At 46.0% G+C, this 19,438-nt stretch overlaps 2 protein-coding genes across 3 annotated transcripts in view; one reads left to right on the top strand and one right to left on the bottom strand.

Moving 5' to 3' along the window:
* Positions 1-13: 13 nt before the first annotated feature.
* Positions 14-14,138, top strand: TRAPPC2 (trafficking protein particle complex subunit 2). Its single transcript, XM_066357409.1, has 5 exons — positions 14-150; positions 6,904-7,015; positions 10,815-10,963; positions 11,375-11,456; positions 13,034-14,138. Exons 2-5 carry the CDS (start codon positions 6,923-6,925, stop codon positions 13,130-13,132), a joined length of 423 nt encoding a protein of 140 aa, XP_066213506.1. The 5' UTR covers positions 14-150; positions 6,904-6,922; the 3' UTR covers positions 13,133-14,138.
* A 3,339-nt stretch (positions 14,139-17,477) lies between these two features.
* The window catches only part of RAB9A (RAB9A, member RAS oncogene family), a 30,906-nt gene continuing 28,945 nt past the window's right edge, over positions 17,478-19,438 (bottom strand). For both annotated transcript variants that reach the window (XM_066357408.1, XM_066357407.1), the window contains one exon: positions 17,478-18,556. In XM_066357408.1, the coding sequence (XP_066213505.1) occupies positions 17,920-18,525 (606 nt within the window). In that variant the 5' untranslated portion in view covers positions 18,526-18,556 and the 3' untranslated portion in view covers positions 17,478-17,919. The remainder of the gene's footprint in view (positions 18,557-19,438) is intronic.

Genomic DNA, 19,438 nt, shown 5'->3' with positions numbered 1-19,438 from the left:
TGCGCTGGCAAGCCGCGCTCCCACCGGAAGCCCCGCCCACATCACCGAGTCTCGCGAGGCCTGCTCACGGAGTCTATGGTGAAGGTGCAGAATACCGGCTGTTGCTGCGGGAACTCGCTGGATATTTACGTTGTCTGCGTCTAGGCGCAGGTATGGGACAGAGCAAGGGTTGGGGGAGAGGAGGGCGCTCCAGGGGATGTCTGGGCCCGCGTGATCCGGGTGGTGACCCTGTCTTTTCACCCTGTTGTGGCCCGGAGCTCCGGGCTCAACCCTGCTAGCCGTTGGCTGGTTGATGCCGTCACAGCCCACGCATGTCCGTCAGCTCAGGGTTTCGGGGGCTTTGCCTCTTTTCCCTTTCACTGGCTCATTCGGCTCACCCGGGGCCCAAAAAGTCTTTGTTGTGGGTGCCTGCCTATGTACTGTGGGGTGTTGAGCAGCATCCCTGGCCCCTACCCACTACCCACTGGATACCAGTACCACCTCCCCATCAGTTCTGACAATCGTGAAGGTCTCCAGACGTTGCCAGATGTTTCTAGGAGGCAGAAATCACTGGTGCAAAAATCAGTGAGCTACATTTTGACTACCCACCGTTTTGCATACGGTGAGGAAAATAAAGAGAATGCGGGTACCCAAGATGCTTAAATCCAGTTAGAAAAGGAAGCAGTCTGTCCAAAAGCAGTCATGAAAACATGGCCCGAGAATTGGATAAGAACTAAGATGCACTGTAGACTGGGTAAACAGTTTAGAAAAAGAAAAGGTGGTTGAAGATGGAAGCCAGTAGGGACATCTCTGGAAAAAGTGTGACTTCAACCTGGGCCTTAATGGGTATGATTTGGATGGTGGCAAAAAGGAAATACGTGGCACTCACGTAGACAGATGTGCCCTTCTCCACATCCATAACAATGGAAATTTATCACAGTGACTCCCCACTGACCACACTGGGTCTCAGAAACTTTCTCAGCACCACTTCCTGGCAGCCACTACCAGTTGCTTAGAACTGGCTCAGGAAAGGAACCCATTTGCCATCTCTAGTCAAATCCTTTTTCCAGACAGCATATCTTTAAAGATAACATTGTGCTGCACATCCCCCCCCACCCCCAAAAAAAAGCCAAAGTCTTTTTCCCTCCTCTGTTTAAACGGCCTCAGTTCCTTCAGTAGTTTTTGTCCGGAGCATTTCTTAGTCCAGGATCCTTTCCTCCTCCCAACACAATTCAGTTATTCTTTTAAAATGCGATTCCCAGAACTGAGTACATTTCTTAGAGATATTAGTGAAGAGGACACTGTTTTCTCTTAATGCAGCCTAGAATTGCATTAGCTTTTTTTTGACCAGTGTATCAGACTGCTGCCTCTTAATTGAGCTTGCAATAAATGAAAACTTTTGGGTTCTTGTAGATGACCTACTCTTAAATTAGGTTTTCTCATCCTATTGTTGTGCCATTCAGTTCTTTTAAGTACAGGACTTTGTTTTATTTTGCATCCCATTAAATTCTACTCTGTAAATTTCACACCTAATTCTCTTTGCTGCGGAGGTAATTTTGAATCTTGATTTTTTGCCTTCTAATAAATTTGCTGCCCATGGCGTGTTACCTTTGAATGTGACAGGTTGGCTTCATCTCAGCTATTGAATTCAAATTTTGAGCTGGACCAGGTTAAGGTCCACTTCAAAGGCTCCCCCAGAGACCCTGTGCTGTCTGATTTGGAGTATTAACATTCAAATCAAGGCAGCTATGAGTTGTGTCCCTTGGTCAGCATATAATGAGTGCTTCGTGGACCCCAGCACTGTTGTAGCTCTGGCTAAAAGGCAAGCTCTACCAGGGGTCCCCAAACTTTTTACACAGAGGGCCAGTTCACTGTCCCTCAGACCGTTGGAGGGCCGCCACATACAGTGCTCCTCTCACTGACCACCAATGAAAGAGGTGCCCCTTCCGGAAGTGCGGCAGGGGGCCGGATAAATGGCCTCAGGGGGCCTCATGCGGCCCGTGGGCCGTAGTTTGGGGATGCCTAAAAATGATTTAGACAGATACCAAATTACTTCCTAAAAGGACTTACTGTCTCCTGTATTTCTGCCCAAAAACCAAAAATTTAAGTTTGGCATGACTTGTTCTCAGTTTAACCAGGAGTATGTGAATGAATAATACCCTACTCTATTTTTGTCTAGGGATTCACATTAAATGACTTAATGTAAGCTCCTAGTGTGGTGTCTGGCTAAGGACAGCTGTTTAATACATATTTCTGTTGGTGTTTTAATTTCTTTGAAAGTACCCAATTATAGACTAGGAAACAAGCCTTTTTGTTTCTGAAAACAGGAATAACACCTATTTCTGATGATATGGCTCTTTTTTGTTCCTGCAACTTCTCAAATGTATATAATCACATTTGTTAATCCAAGATAATGTTTGCTGAGACCTGAAGACATTTTTATTGAAATGCATAGATTTTTAAAAATACCATCTCGAAGTTCCCAAGCTGCCTACTGATGATTCTTCTACATTTGCTGCTGGAAAATCAGTCTTTGAACTAATTGCAGTTCAGGAGATGTGCGCCCTTTGTTATTTGTATACCAGGTGCTAGAAGCAGTGGACCTTTCTCCCTTGCTTTTTCCTGATTATAGCCTAAAAAAGTTGTTTAACATATTTCACACATTTCAGCCCATCTGGGGCTTGAGCCCTTCTGATGGTTTGTGGTCCCCGGTCCCGCTCCCGTGTTTATTACTAGTTAGTGCCCTACTTCAGACACTGCGTACACGTCCTCTTTGGAGTTCACGGTAGTCTAGAACTCCTTGTAGCATCCCCTTGATTTCTTCCGTTGTCTCTCTCCTGAAAGCAGCTCGGGTCACCCTCACTACCAGAGAGAGCTGCTTTCACCCCAGGTGCGAGTTCTGTTTCCCCTCCTTTCAGCCAACAAGCCTCGTCCCCTGTATTGGAGAATTTCTTTATGTATATGTAAGAACCTTAACAATTTCAGCAGCTTCTCACAAAGGTGCTGATCATCACCTGAACAGACTTCAGCTATCGGGCCTCGAAGCCCCCCCCACATCCCACACCAGCACCGCACAGGGCCTCAACTGGTCTAGGTAATCCCACCATGCTTCTCATTCCTGCGTTTCCCGTACTCCAGGGTCATCCCGCACTGTCTAAACTACAGCCGTGTCCTCGCAGTTCCATTCTGCAAACATTGAGCACTTCCTTTGTGCTGGGCTCAGTGTTAAGGATTCAGTTTGGAAAAAACCATGGCCTATTCTCTTCCATACTGTCATCCCCTAATTGCTCTAAGTAGCCTCATCTCGACACACCATTGCACCCCCCAGCCTTTTCCACCAGGGCTTTGAAACCCATGTCCGTGGGAGATGAACTCCCTTTGTCCCCACTCTTTAGAGAATGCACTTTCTACCTTTGTGCTGACACTTCCTAGATTATTTCCCTTTTTCTCATACCTGCAAGGTGTTGCTTTTCAGCTTTGACGCGTTAGTTTCCTACTACTGCCATATAAAGTCCCACAAATCCACAGATTTTGTGGCTTAAAACAACAGCCATACTACATTCCAGTTCCTAGTGTAGCAGGCCGACATGGGTCCCACTGGGCTGAAATTCAGGTAGCAGGAGGGCTGTGTTCCCTTCTTGAGGCTCTCGGGAAGAATCTGTCCTTGCCAGCTTCTAGAGGCCACCCGTATTCTGTGACCGGCTGCCTCTCCCTCCATCTTTACAGCCAGCAACGTTGCATCTCAAGACCCTCCCATAGTCACGTTTGCTCCAACTTCCTCTTGTGCTGCCCTTTTCTACTTTTAAACCCCCTGTGAGTGCACTGTGCCCACCTGGGTAGTCCAGGCTCATCTCCCAATCTTAAGGTCAGCTGATGAACAGACTTAGTGCCATCTGTAGCCTTAATTCCCCTTTGCCTTGTAAATTAACCTTCATGGGTTCCCAAAATTAGAATGTGGACATCTTGGTGGGGGCGGGGACGCTATTCCTGCCTACCACACCAACTTCACAGTTGACATGCTCATTTTCATCCCTCTTTCTGCCCTTGTTACTTTGCTCAGTGAGTACCTCACATCTTGATATTCTGCTTGGTCACTCAGCCAGACATTTGGAAACATCGTCAGTTCCCCAGTTTCATCCAGCTACCTCCTCCACACCTTGAGAGCTAGCCTTCCTTGGACATGCTTGAAGGACCCTGTTTTGGGTGATGGGAAAGTTCGGCAGACACACAACTCACAAACAGCAGTTGCTTTATTCGCATTGTTCGTGTTGCATATTGGAGTTTAAGTAATACTCTGTGGCTGGAGGGAAGGTTGAGGAGGTCACAGAACTTTAAAAGATAAAAGGTTTGGAATCATTGATCTGGAGCTGTGCTGTACAGTAACAGCAGCCATGAACCACATGTGGCTATTTAAATTTTAATCAATTAAAAGTCTAAAATTTCAAATTCAGTTCTGCAGACACACCAGCCACATTTCCAATGCTCACTGGCCGCCCGTGGCCGCCCGTGGCCAGCGCCGGTGTACAGCTTTTAGGCGGTATCTCCTTCAGTTCACCCTCAGCCTCACAGCGTCTTCTCTTCCGGTCATGGTTTCCGTCCGGGGCGTGTGCTCTTCTTTACACATGTATGCTCTTCTGTTGCTGCTTAAATGTTTGTGCCCAAGAAAGCCTTCCCCTGGCACACTCCAGCTAGGAAACCTATTCCGACCCAAGGGAATGGGTCATTGTTGACCTGGTTAAAATGTCAAACTCCCACCCGTTCTGCTGGCTTTCTCTTGAGAATTATGGCCAGTTCTCCCTAGTTTTGCATAGCTTTTGTATCACCCCCGCTTGTCTTTATTGTCCAGTTTTACTCATTTTTCTCATTGTCCCCCAAAACAGGAGCAGCTTTCTCTGTAAAGGGCTGGCGGTCCCTGTCAGAACTCTTCAGCTCTGCCACTGGAGGGCAAAAGCAGCCTTCGACGATAGTAGAAGAATAGATGAGGCCACATTTGGCCTGCAGGCTGTAGTGGGCCGACCCATCCCAAATGATACTTTAAATCCTACTTCATCATGCCAACCGAGTATCTTGTCTGCCTTTTTTTCCAGACATGGCCTTCCAATTCCAGAGTTAAAAGTGCCAGCTCAGGCCTGGCCAGTTAGCTCAGTCGGTTAAGAGCCTTGTCCCAGAACAAGGTGGGTTCGATCTGCAGTCACGGCACTCGGAATGCAACCAATGAATGCATGACTGAGTGGAACAACAAATGAATCCTTCCCTTCCCCCTCCTCCCTCTCTCCCTTCCTTTCTGTCTCTTAAAAAACTAAGTACGCCCTAACCTGACAGCTTGATGGGCTGGCGCGTCCTCCTGGACTGGGAAGTTGCTGCTTCGGCTCCCTGGTCGGCACATACGGGAGCAGCTCGAAAGTGCCAGCTCTGCCCTGATTTCCTTTCCAAAATGTGTTCGTTGGGAAATCTATTTCCCATTACTTTGGCTTTTGTTTCATGTGTGTGTGCATGAGCAGGCGTCCCAGTGAGGTTTGATGTGCCCTGGGCTCTGGCACAGCTCGGCTGTATTTTCCCTGGGACTGTCCACTCCCAGTTAACCAGATTCCGGCCCCACGTGGAGGCCTTACGGCCTTACAAGTCACTACGTCTCCCTGTGTGGATGCTCTTCTGTGTTCTAGATAAATTTCACTGAGCACATCCTATGAGCCAGACCCTGCTGGATGCTTTACATGCGGTAGGTCGTGTAATCCTCAAGCTGACCCTAAGGGAGCTATCGCTGTATTCTCAGTTTCACCCAGGAGAACACCCCACTCCAAGAAGGAAACACATTGGGAGTGGGAGGTTAAGGACCCTTGGGCGGTCACATTGCTAGGAAGTGGCAGAACTAGACTTGAACCTGGTTTTGTCTGATTGTAAACGCCCTGTGCTGGAAATACATGCGTCCGTCCGTCCAGATTTTGACTGTGTGCTGGAAGCCACAGAACCAGCTCTTCACCACCACCACCACTTTCTCTGAGTTTTATTTTGTTAGCACACCTGTTAACCTAGTTCCCAGTCCTCCTAATGCCTCAGAATGTCTTCCTTTTTGGATTATGTCTTCCATCTGTTCTAGAACACAAAACCTTCTTCCGTTCTCATTGATGGTGTTAGGAGAGGTATACTGTAGGCTCTTTTATTTACAGAAACTCCGATTTGTAGCATACGTGCTTCAGGTAGGAAGAAGACAAATACAGCTAATGGGCGGGCTATAGAGAAGTGCTGTAGTGTATCTCCTTTGTGTAAATGACATGAGGTAGAGTTGTGTTTAGCTTCTCTGGAACCATCTCTCCTGAAAATTCCAAATGCAAGCCAATGATTTCCTAATCATCAGCCTTTATTAATCCTTCCAGGTGTTAGTGCTAATGTTATTAGTCCAGTGCAAGTACAGCCTGTCTCGTTCTAAATGCTCCAAACTTTCAGGTCATAAGAATATTTTTTTAAATTTTTAGAGGGAGAGAGGAGAGAGAGAGAGAGAGAGGGAGGGAGGGAGGGAGAGAGAGGGAAGGAAAGAGAGAGAGGTGTGGGGGAGGAACAGGAAGCACCAATTTCTAGTTGCTTCTCATATACCTTGACCGGGCAAGCCCAGGGTTTCGAACAAGCGACCTCAGCATTCCAGGTTGATGCTTTATCCACTGCGTCACCACAGGTCAGGCCATAAGAATGTTATGACTTCATATTAAAGGTCTTCTAATTTCCCTATGAAAATATGGTACTGGATTCTACAGGACACATCCCAGGTATAAATGTGTATAATCCAAAAGCCATCTGTCTATGGTAGTATACTGAGAAGCAGGCCACACTCAGTGGCTTTCTCTACAGTATCAGTTTTAAGTAAAAATTTGAATTTTAGATTTCTTACTAACATTTTACTAAAACTATGTCTTATTTCCATTTAATTAGGAGCCATATATTGAAGACAATGTCTGGAAGCTTCTACTTTGTAATTGTTGGCCACCATGATAATCCAGTTTTTGAAATGGAGTTTTTGCCAGCTGGAAAAGCAGAATCCAAAGTGCGTATGGAACCTTTAAAATCCCATAAGCATTGTTGTGCTGTTGTAATGATAATGGTATAGTAATATTTTAGAGCGAGAGGGGATACTGACAGATGAGGTAACTGGAATGCACCACCATTATGAAGCTTGCTCTGCAGTCCACGGATCAACAGAAGCCAGTCAGGGAACGTCTCTGACCCAGCACACACTTAGCATGTACTAGCACTGACTCCTGCACCCAGCACACACTTAGCATGTACTACACTGACTCCTCCTGCACCCAGCACACACTTAGCATGTACTAGCACTGACTCCTGCACCCAGCACACACTTAGCATGTACTAGCACTGACTCCTCCTGCACCCAGCACACACTTAGCATGTACTAGCACTGACTCCTGCACCCAGCACACACTTAGCATGTACTAGCACTGACTCCTGCACCCAGCACACACTTAGCATGTACTAGCACTGACTCCTCCTGCACCCAGCACACACTTAGCATGTACTAGCACTGACTCCTGCACCCAGCACACACTTAGCATGTACTAGCACTGACTCCTCCTGCACCCAGCACACACTTAGCATGTACTAGCACTGACTCCTCCTGCACCCAGCACACACTTAGCATGTACTAGCACTGACTCCTCCTGCACCCAGCACACACTTAGCATGTACTAGCACTGACTCCTGCACCCAGCACACACTTAGCATGTACTAGCACTGACTCCTGTACCCAGCACACACTTAGCATGTACTAGCACTGACTCCTCCTGCACCCAGCACACACTTAGCATGTACTAGCACTGACTCCTGCACCCAGCACACACTTAGCATGTACTACACTGACTCCTCCTGCACCCAGCACACACTTAGCATGTACTAGCACTGACTCCTCCTGCACCCAGCACACACTTAGCATGTACTACACTGACTCCTGCACCCAGCACACACTTAGCATGTACTAGCACTGACTCCTCCTGCACCCAGCACACACTTAGCATGTACTAGCACTGACTTCTGCACCCAGCACACACTTAGCATGTACTAGCACTGACTCCTCCTGCACCCAGCACACACTTAGCATGTACTAGCACTGACTCCTGCACCCAGCACACACTTAGCATGTACTAGCACTGACTCCTCCTGCACCCAGCACACACTTAGCATGTACTAGCACTGACTCCTGCACCCAGCACACACTTAGCATGTACTACACTGACTCCTGCACCCAGCACACACTTAGCATGTACTAGCACTGACTCCTCCTGCACCCAGCACACACTTAGCATGTACTAGCACTGACTCCTCCTGTACCCAGCACACACTTAGCATGTACTAGCACTGACTCCTCCTGCACCCAGCACACACTTAGCATGTACTAGGCATTATTTATTCCTCCTTTACTTCAGCACACACTTAACATGTACTTAGCAGGATGCTCTGGGACTCTTCCTGGTCTTCCGGTCACTGTGCCACACATTAGGAAAAGCTACTCCTTAAGCACATAGACACACGGTCCGCCCATAGTGGGTCTGGAAGAGCAGTCGTCGCTGCCTTCAAATGCCGTGAAAGCCTCTTGTGTCCCAGCACATCGTATTTTTCATCAGGATATACACAGTGATCTGTCTATGCTTGGGGGGGTTAAGAGACCCTCTATTACATGTCTTCCTGCTGCCCCTGAGACTAGGGCGGTTTTCAGTGGCCGCCTCCATTACCTGCTAGCTGGGTGGTGCCCACATGCGCTCCTCTCCAGTGAGGGAGGGGTATACCCAACTTCCTTCTGGTCAAGAATGGTTCTAGAAAAACAGGCGTGGTTGGAGAACCTGTCTCCATTCACAGTAACGGCCAGAGTCTTGAAATGAGAATAGCTGTCTCCCTTCCATCTTTCTGTACTAGTCCATGTTCCTAGTTGCTGACAAGTTGTGCTGTCTCTCCCAGCCTCCTAAAGCAAGCTTTAATGTTGAGACAGGAATTGATTTTTGAAATGAATAATAATGCATAATGTCCAGACAAGTGGGTGATGCTTTTCTACTATTCAGATCTTGTCACCAAAATATGAGAAAAATTTAAGTGGTTATCCTACCGGGTGTGGTTGCATTACTTCCCCACATTCCTTTGAGCGTGCTGCTCAGTACAGCTCTGCGTTGGGCATCTCTGTGGCAGTGGTTATTTGTGTTACCTCTGCTTACCCAGAGTTCCTGTGCACGCACTCACGCCAGTGGCCTGCTGGTATGTAAAGCGGTGCGTGTAAAAATACTTCATTGCAAGATTTGATTTTAGTTCTTTTTCCTGCTACCACTTACCTGCTAAAAGCATTTCTACAGTTTTTTCCGAAACTCTGAAGATTGATCGCCAGCGTAAAATAATGGAAAACGTTGCTGTAAGCCAGACACAAGATACATCCATTTCTGTAAGGACTGAGTCGGCAGCGCCATGGCAACAGGAGTGAAGTAAACGTGCTCTAGCGATGTGAGGGATTCCAGGGCAGCTGGTGGCCTTCCTGCAGCCCAGCCCTGGAACCAGCCTCCTTAGCAAAGAGGCTGTATTGGTTCCCCAGGGCTGCCCTGGCAGACTACCAAAACCAAAATCTGGGGGCACAGAACAACAGAAGTGTGTCTCAGTTCCAGAGTCAGAAGTCCGGACCGAGGCTGGGCAGGGCCGCGCCCTTCGGAGGCGCTAGGGAGGCTCTGTTCGGGCCTCTCCTGGTTTCTGGCTTGTGGCACAGAATCCCAGTCCTCACGGGGCATTCTCCCTGCGAGACTGTCCAAAAGTCCCCTTTTATAAAGACACCAGTTACTTTGGATTGGGACCCACTCTAGTACGGTCTCATCACCACCCCCTTCTCTCCTGGAAGTGATCTCCTAGTAACATGATAAGACCACATTCTAAGGTACTGGGGGTTAGGACTATAACGGGAATGGAGGGACACAACCCGTAACAAAGGTGTTCTTCAAAACCTGCATTTTGCAGGTAAGAATTCCACAGGAGTAAGACTGCATTCCAGGTTATGAATTCCCTCTCCACATTATGGTGGGACATTCCCACCTTCTGCAGCTAAGCCATTTCAGCCAGTGAGAAGGACACTCCCAGTTCTGACAGACTTTCCTGCTGTCACACAGGTGACTGACTGCTCCCAGGGTTGAGCGTGGCCTCCTGCCGCTCCCAGGCCCCCTGCCATGTAAGCTCACACCTGAAACCAGCAGATGCCGCCCTGTAAGAGGGCCAGCGCCTGGCCCGTCTTCACTGCTCACCAGGTGGCACTAGGCAGGAAGCCTCCCTCTTGGTCGCCTTGAGGCCTGTGCCACCAGCACCTCTGTGGTGCTCCTTCCCCTCTTCCTTAGCCCGGCTGACTTAGGACTGTCCGGGAGCCACTGCCTCTCAGATGCTCTTCCTGTCTTCCTCTAGAAACAAGCTTCTTCAATGGAGGATCTACTGGTTTTTTTTAATGTACTCTTCTTTTCTTTACCAGTTACAGAAACTGGTCATTTCCTCCTTGCAAAATTTAAAAATATTTTAGTTTCTTGAACAATTTATAATCATCAGTATTATATTTAATTATAATATGTTATATTTTATTATAATTAGTGTATTATAATTATTATAATTGGCTATTTGAGGTTTAGACACCAAATTTAAAAGCAGAATATGACAGGGAAACACTGAAGATCTTTTATAAGTCTTATGCCAATAATAAGCAAAGTAAAAGCAGCAGAAAGTCGCCCCCACAAGAAAAACTAGAGAATGTAGAGTGCAGTGTTGGCTGTCTTGATGCCATGTGGAAATGTTAACCTGCTGCTGCTCACACTGTCATCTAGGACGACCATCGCCATCTGAACCAGTTCATAGCTCACGCTGCCCTCGACCTGGTAGATGAAAACATGTGGCTGTCAAACAACATGTATTTGAAAACTGTGGACAAGTTCAATGAATGGTTTGTCTCAGCATTTGTTACTGCAGGCCATATCCTTGCGTTTTTAATCAAGATGTCTGGCGAAAGGTTGGGGTAACAAGCTAGAACTTGGGGCACAGGTGCCAGGATGAGTCTATGGACTTCAAAGTGTCAGGTAAAAATGGCCATTTATGGGGCTACTTTTTTTTTTTTAGGGGGAAAATGCATTTTGTTTATCACTTTAAAACCAAGCCTCATATATAAAACTAAGGTTTATCTGAACCCTATCAAGGATGATTTTACTTTATTTTGTAGTAAAAGATTATGTTCTCTTTAAGATAAAATCAACCTAACTTTGAACCCAGTTTATGTTCAATTTTTCCATCACAAAATGCATGCATGTCACTAATTTCAAGATATTGTACCAACTGATTGCCTTTCGTTTTTCATTTCTAAGAAAGATTACACCTTAATTATTTTACATATGAGATTTATTATGCTTCATGACATGAGGCAAGAAGATGGAATAAAGAACTTCTTTACTGATGTCTATGACTTATATATAAAGGTATGGTATGTTCTATAACATTTTAACCCTATCTGAAGGGCTTAAACTAACAGGGAGCTGGCTGGTTAAGGGGTTCCTTTGTAGCACAGTCCGCCTCTCTGACTGTCTCACCCTCAGTCAGAGCAATCCCCGGCAGCTCCCTCATCCGGCCTCTGGGGGCGCAGCGGGTAAGGCGTCAACCTGGAATGCTGAGGTCTCTGGTTCAAAACCCTGGACTTGCCTGGTCAAGGCACATGTGGGAGCTGATGGTTTCTGCTCCTCCCCTCTTCTCTCCACCCTCTCTAAAATGAAGTTTTAAAAAATAAGTATTTAGGACAATAAGTTATGCTGGTTATTTTTAAATTGATTTCATTCTCCTCCTTTTGGTACATAGAGTTACTAAGGATCCGTAAAGACAGAGAAGGAAGCACTTTCCATAAGGGAATTTGCTTTATAATTTTAATCTAAAATGTTTTCCATCTACCAATGTTAAAATCCAATGAATACAGATCATAAAATAGCAGGAAGTGATTCATATCAAATAGTTATTCAAGGAGAATGGTGCCACCAGCAGTTCTTGATACTTAATTTGAAAAAAGTAATAATCGGATGATGGTGGTTGAACTGTAGTGCTAACAACATCATGTTCTTAATAATTTAAATGTTCTGTATGGGAACTAAGTTTTGTGTGTCAGCACAGCTAACAGTATTTCTCGTCAGCAATAGCAAATTAGAATATTTCACCCTCTTATAAAGGTGGACAAAGTGATTAAGGTTTAAAAATTGGTAAGGCCTTTCCTCGTTATTGAGTCCATTTGTTATTAATCATTTTCTCTGACATGTTATAATACACTCGTTACATTATCTGAGAAACTGGTCACTTAGCCTTGTGGCAAAGGAGAGTACAGTGGTACCTTGAGATAGGAATTTAATTCGTTCTGTAACCGAGCTCGTCAGTCAGTCAACTCATATATCAAACTGCCGATACTGGACCCGTGCGCCAACTAGGATAGCTTCCCGAATCATGACTCACATCTCGGAATTTCCCTCGGATCTCGAACAAAAATACGGACCAAGTCGCAGCTCATATCTTAAAAAATCATATGTTGGTCTGTTCGTATCTCAAGATACCACTGTATTAAGAACCTGATTGTTAAAAATGATCACAGAAGAGTTAACTTTTAATATTAGTATGCTGTAAGTTTCTCAACTCTGAGCATAGGGAAGATTTTTAGTTTGTATTTTATGTAGTTAAGGGGTTTTATAGATTAACCCATGTATTTGTAATGAATGTAAGGCGATTAATATTTCATACATGGGCTGAATCCTGAAAGTTAGTCTCGCTTAACATAGACAACACTTATCATACCACCGTCAGTTTTCCCCAGGTACTTCTGAAAACTAAAACACCAAGACAAAAATCTCCTTAAGGGAAAGTTATTAAAAAATAGGACATTTTCATGGAAACAGAAATGTGGTCTTCAGACTTCTGTTTTGAATGTCTTTGATCAGTGCATGTGAAACTAAAAATAATGTAGACCTATGATTCGTTATCCTTTTTACTCTGACAAATTCACTAATACTTTCTTCTTTCCTAGTTTGCAATGAATCCATTTTATGAACCCAATTCTCCTATTCGATCCAGTGCATTTGACAGAAAAGTTCAGTTTCTTGGGAAGAAACACCTCTTAAACTGAATGCAGAGAAATTCAGAAATAAACATCACTACAATGGGGTATACTCAGGAATGTGTACATTGTAAGTTGATTAAATAGCCTGGAAATGTTTTACTTGTAGTCTCAATTTATCTAATTCTAAACCTAACGAAATTCCTTTTATAGTTAAAAATAGTACATTCAGTTTTAGATTTCTCAGTAGATCACTGTTTGCTTATGAAGTTATTTATAGAGTTCTTTATCAATAATTTTGAAATAATCTTTATCTTACAAGTTGAGAATAAGCTTTTGACTTTCCTCATTCCGATAGCTTGATCTTGATGTAACATTCCGGAACCAAGTGTCATTGTCAAGACACGGTAGATTTAAAACGGAAGCGTCTGCAATGGGGAATTAAGTTGCTAGAATTAAGTTGCTAGCATGTCCATGGCCTTAGCCATACATCTAGAGATGTTATAGCCATGTAGGCCCTACACATAGCACTGCCCGAGAAACTGAAGCAACCCCGTGCCACATGCCTACCCCATGTGAGACGGGGACAATCATCTGCCGTCCTTCTGGAATGCTGGGACCCGGGGTCCAGACTGACACTGGGTCCTGGCCCCAAAGGCAGGCTGTCTTTTCCTTCCTTTCCCGTAGCAGTCTGCTAACGATGACATGAATCTGTAGGTAGCTGTTCTCGGGAAAACTGCAAGGCCACTTAGAGCTGTGAACGAAACAAAGCTTGCTTTGCATTAACGTTTGCACTCCTGGCCTTTAGGCTGTGGACCAGGAGGGCAGGAGTGGTCTCTGTACTGTAACAAGTGTGGAATCTTACTGTGAACAAGTAGATGTTGGTCGAAAAGCAAGTAATATAAGCACATATTTTCTGTGCACTTGGAAGACTTGTATTCCATTCTGAGTAACTTGAGCAGGTGATTCTAAGTTTGGTCTTGGTATCTTTGTGTGAAGTTGCTACCATAATTTTTTTTTATCCCGTCTATTTATTTGATTTCTTAAATAAAGATGTTTGTTCAAGATTGTGAAAGTTTAATACCAATTTTTAAGTGCTGCTCACCCAGCTACAACTATCGTTTTAGTTCTATTTACCCTATCGGAAATCTGCAGACTAATATGTATCTTAACCCATTTTACGTAACTCGGATCGTCTCAAGTTAGATGCCAGAGGTTTGGGAACAGAAACAGATTTTCAGCTAGAAATGAGTAGTAATTTCAGCCATACTCACTGGAGAGACCCAAACACGGGTTTATTTTACACAGTTGGTGCTGCCACCAGTGACCATATAACAGGGCTGGGACGCCAGCTGGCAGGGAGCGGCAGCAGAGGGTTTCAGCAGACAGTCCCGGGGTGGCCCCGGGTCGGGTCCCAGCTCAGCCGGGCGACAGCAGTGCCCTGCGGACGACGGTCCTTTTCTTCCACTTGTGAGGTGACATGGGAACAAGTAACGGGCCCCAGTGAGCATACTGCTGCTAAGTGCCAAATTCAGGTATGTATTGTTCTACTTAACACTTCACTGCCCCACAAGCCACTGGTGTTGGGAGAGAAATGGTGTCACTGTCGATGTTGCAGTAACAAAAACTTCAAGTAACCCACTGAGGAAGCTGTCCCTTTCCATCTCCCACACAGGACGCTGGAACTTATCTCGGCAGGCAAACGTCTCTTTGTCCGTTCTCCGTGGTCACTATTGCCTTTAGCACTGGACTCAAAGGCTTTATAATCCAGACAGCGGGGAAGCGCACACTGACCCAGCGCGGAGGGGCAGACATACCGTAACAAGCCCCTCCTCCCGGACGGGTCTTCCACTTGTTTGGGGGCTCTGCAGCTATTTCCACTCCTCCAGCACCCCCTTGTGTTCCCCAACTCTTGTTTTGCCCATATTTCTTATCTTTGTGCAGGTAACACCGGCCAATTAAAGCGTTTTATTTTCTTCAAAAGCAGGTTTTCAGCTACCTTTGGCTGCTGTTTGAAGGTCTCCATCAGTTAGTTGTAGTTTCTTTGAAGGACAAAGCTGTTCAGCCGTTTTGTTCTTAGTCCCCATGTTTCAGGACCGTGCTGGGTATGTCGCCCGTTCCCCGGACCCTTGAAGTTGTGCTGTGAGGCTCAATTCCTCTCCCTTGTCAGCCTGTCTACACCTTCCCTTGATCATTTTTGCTGCCCAACTCCAGACCTCTTGAATGCCAAGTGACCCAATCCTTATTTCCTTTGAGAGCACACTCAGGAAAGCTGGGGACAGTGGGACCGGGGGGCTCAGGAGACGCCCCCAGAGACTAGCTGGGGCTACTTTGGCTGTCTAGAATAATGTTACAGGAAAGAAGCCAGCCAGGGCGGGCTGCTGTCAGCGCACTGGGATCAGAGGAAAGGGGCGGCCCTGGGGACGGTCAGGGGGTCAGCCCGGACGAGCTGCCACTGCCCACTGCTCCCTGGTTGCAATCCCGTGAGGACCCTCAGAGTGTAGGAGATTCCCATCTGTGAGGGAAGAGGAGGGGAAAGGAATAGGGGAGGTCCTAGGAGAGGAGGCCTAATCCTCAAATATCTACCTGAAAATACATTGGCTGGAAAGATGCTTAAAAGTTAAGAAAAAAAGAGCATATTAGTTAAACCTACGCAAGTACCTAAATTATATATTGTGTAAACAACTATATACATTATAGGCCAAATTGTCCCCCCCCCCCCCAATTCATATGTTGAAGTCTTAACCCCTCAGACCTTCAGAAGATGGCTGTTGGGAGATGGGGCCTTAAAGAGGTGATGAAGTTAAAATGAGCCTATCTGGGTGGGCCCTATCCAATCTGACTGGTGTCCTTTTAAGAAAAAATTTGGACATAGATTTGGGGGGGAGGGACTAACAAAGAGGAAAGGTCACCTGCAAGCCACAGGGAAACTGCTCAGGAGAATGTAAGCCTCCCAACACCTTGACAGGAGACCTCTACCCTCCAGCGTTGCGAGAAACCGTTCCCATGGTTGAGCCATGCAGTGGCAGCCTAGCAAACGAGTACAATATGCTTTCCTTATGTACTCATGGACACCCAGGAAACTGACACACCGATGCCTCCAGGAAAGGAACTGGGTGGCAACAGTAATGTCCCTTGTGTCTTAGGATTTTGAACCATGTGAGTCCCACAATGCTTCACTGTTGCCCCCCTTTCCTGCATGCAGAGCGAGATACTGTGGACCACGGTGTGGGAAGGGGACTTGCCTCCACTCCTGTTAGATGTCTATCGAGAGAGGACTTGAATAGTTGTTAGATATCCCTACGGCTAGTCAATGAGGGGGAGTCTACTAGAATGTTAATATGTACAGATATATTGAGAGAAAAGGGTAAGTCACCAAACAGTGGGTACACACTTGATTTTAAAAAAGCATTGGGCGCATGCAGGAGTCTGTCTGACTGCCTCCCCATTTCCAACTTCAGAAAAATAAAAAAAAAAAGTCCCCTCAAGAAAAACAAAACATAATACATACCAACTTGTTAACATGAATTCCTATTTCAGTTTTTGTATGAAGGATTAGTTTTATGGGGGGGGGGGGAAGCACTGATTATAAATAAAACTAGAGCTCTCTCTAACCTGAGAATATAAAGATTTAATTTCCCCGATTTAAAAATGTTGAAATGGCCTGACCTGGGGTGGTACGGTGGATCAAGTGTCCACCTGGAACACTAAGGTCGCCAGTTCAAAACCCTGGGCTTGCCTAGTCAAGGCACATATGGGAGTTGATGCTTTCTGTTCCTCCCCCTTCTCTCTCTCTCTGTCTCCTGTCTCTAAAAATGAATAAGAAAAATTTTAAAAAATAATAAAAATGTTAAAATATTTGCTTACAGCCAAATTGCTTTTAGGAAATTACCACATACTTTTTCAAAAGCTTAGCTCACTGTAATGATACTCTTTTTTCAGTGGTTCCCCATGAGTGGAAAGAAATATATCAATTTTTTTTTTCAAAAACTTCCCCCCGCCCCGCTCCACAGGCAGGGTCCTGTGCTCACTGTCACACTCTATGTATTCTTTGCCCCGAGGATGGAATCGGCTGAACGCACAGCATATGAACTTGACCCACAGAAGAGTACAACTTGCTTTATCAGCAAGTCTGATCACTGCAGCAAGATGAAAAGTCTTAAGAGGAAATCATTCATGTTCAGTGAAAGAGAAGACACTAAATAAACACAACCAAATAAAGATGTCTCCTATTACCCTCACACAGTACAATTTTTCCCATTTCCGCTAGAATGATCAAGCTGGCTGCGGGGGCGGGGGCGGGGGCGGGGCAGCGGATGTGTGGCACACAAACGAACGATTACTAGCGAGATCAATTCTTTGACACATGAAATGAAAATGTGAACACAATTTCAAAGAGAATGAAGTAAATAACTGCAGAGCAAATGCACTCGATTTTAATCTTTAATATCTAACATTATTGCTTTAGGAAATTTTCCCCCGAACTGAGAACAGAATGCTAATTACATAAAAATATACACATATAAAAAGCAGTTCTCCATTTTCCCAGGAAAAGAAGAGTAATTTCTAGAATATTCAAGTGTTTTGTTTTAATCATTAAGACTTGGTCACCTATTAGCTCTGTAACTTACATATTTAAATTAAACATTATTAGACAACCGTTACAATTTATAAACGTAAGATGCCATTATTGAGTAAATAGATTTTTCTGTGAATGGACGCAGCCCTTCTCCTACCCACTTAGGACACGAAGCAGCAGTACGGTTAGTTTAACTGTGTGAGCGATGCTCCTCTCCCCGGGTTCATTCGTGTGTATGTGTGAGGTGGTCAGGACCCTCGGGCGACCTCCCTCACGATCAACAGCAAGACGAGCTGGGCTTGGGCTTCCGGTGCAGACTGACGGTGTCTGTCTGAATCAGGTGCTCTGACCTATCCTCGGTGGCCAGCACTCTGCGAACTGCCTCCTCAAAGGCCGCTGCGACATTCGTGGCATCTTTTGCACTTGTTTCAAAGTAAGGGTAGTCGCCGTTGTCCCTGCACCAGGCTTGGGCTTCCTCTGCAGACACTTGCCGTTCACTTATGTCGATCTTGTTACCCAAAATCACGAAAGGAAAGCTCTCGGGCTCCTTGACATCTGCGTAATACAGGAATTCTTTCTTCCAGTTACTTAAGTTCTGGAAGCTCTGAGAATCATCGACACTGAAAGTGAGCAGGCAACAGTCAGATCCTCTGTAAAACGGTGTCCTCAGGCTTCGGAATCTCTCTTGACCAGCCGTGTCCCAAATCTGCATGGTGACCAAATGTCCATCTACCTCTAAATCTTTATTTAAAAATTCCACACCTATGGTATGGAAGAGCTGGGTATCAAACTTATTAGTCACATAGCGGTTCATCAGAGAACTCTTCCCAACTCCACCATCTCCAAGGAGAATTACTTTAAAAAGTGATGATTTTCCTGCCATTATTAAGCTCAAGATATTTGACTTCAGAACCCTGTAAAATAAAAAGGTACCGTTACATTCCTTTAGACATGTACGCTGCAGCTCTACACGATTCTGAGTGTTGGCATTTGAGGGACATAAACACAGACCCCCCAGGTCCTTTCTGAACAGGGAACACCTAACAGCAGCGCCGCCATTTATAGAGCGCTCAGCCGTGCGCCAGGCACTCCCCCATTACTCCTTGCGGCAGCTGCTGAGGGCTCCCTCGTCCCCTTCCTTAGCTCTCAGCGGACTGAAGCTGACACTCAAGGCCAAGTTGGACCCCAGACACCTTGCTCTCCACCACTTCTCTCTACTTACAATAAACCCTGCCACCTGTTAGAGATGCAGCAGGAGACTGAAGTGGGCAAGTGTCTACGACAACTTCCAACAGCCCTTGGGTGACCCAGGGACAGCGTTCACCAGTAGCTTTCCTCTCCTGCCCAGGCTTCTGTCCGCGACCCCACCTCTCTTCTAGTGCTATCACTGTGCAAGCTGGCGACTGGAGAACCAGAGACAGAGGTCGCCTTACTTGGCAGGGAGCAAATATAAGCTGACCACTGAGCAAATGAACTTGATTCTCTTCTTAAGAACACTGCTTTGCCCTGGCCGGTTGGCTCAGCGGTAGAGCGTCGGCCTAGCGTGCGGAGGACCCGGGTTCGATTCCCGGCCAGGGCACATAGGAGAAGCGCCCATTTGCTTCTCCACCCCTCCGCCGCGCTTTCCTCTCTGTCTCTCTCTTCCCCTCCCGCAGCCAAGGCTCCACTGGAGCAAAGATGGCCCGGGCACTGGGGATGGCTCTGTGGCCTCTGCCCCAGGCGCTAGAGTGGCTCTGGTCGCAACATGGTGACGCCCAGGATGGGCAGAGCATCACCCCCTGGTGGGCAGAGCGTCG

Source organism: Saccopteryx leptura, chromosome X (genome assembly GCF_036850995.1).
Source record: "Saccopteryx leptura isolate mSacLep1 chromosome X, mSacLep1_pri_phased_curated, whole genome shotgun sequence".
Classification (NCBI taxonomy): Eukaryota; Metazoa; Chordata; class Mammalia; order Chiroptera; family Emballonuridae; genus Saccopteryx; species Saccopteryx leptura.
This window is presented reverse-complemented; position numbering and strand designations above follow the sequence as displayed.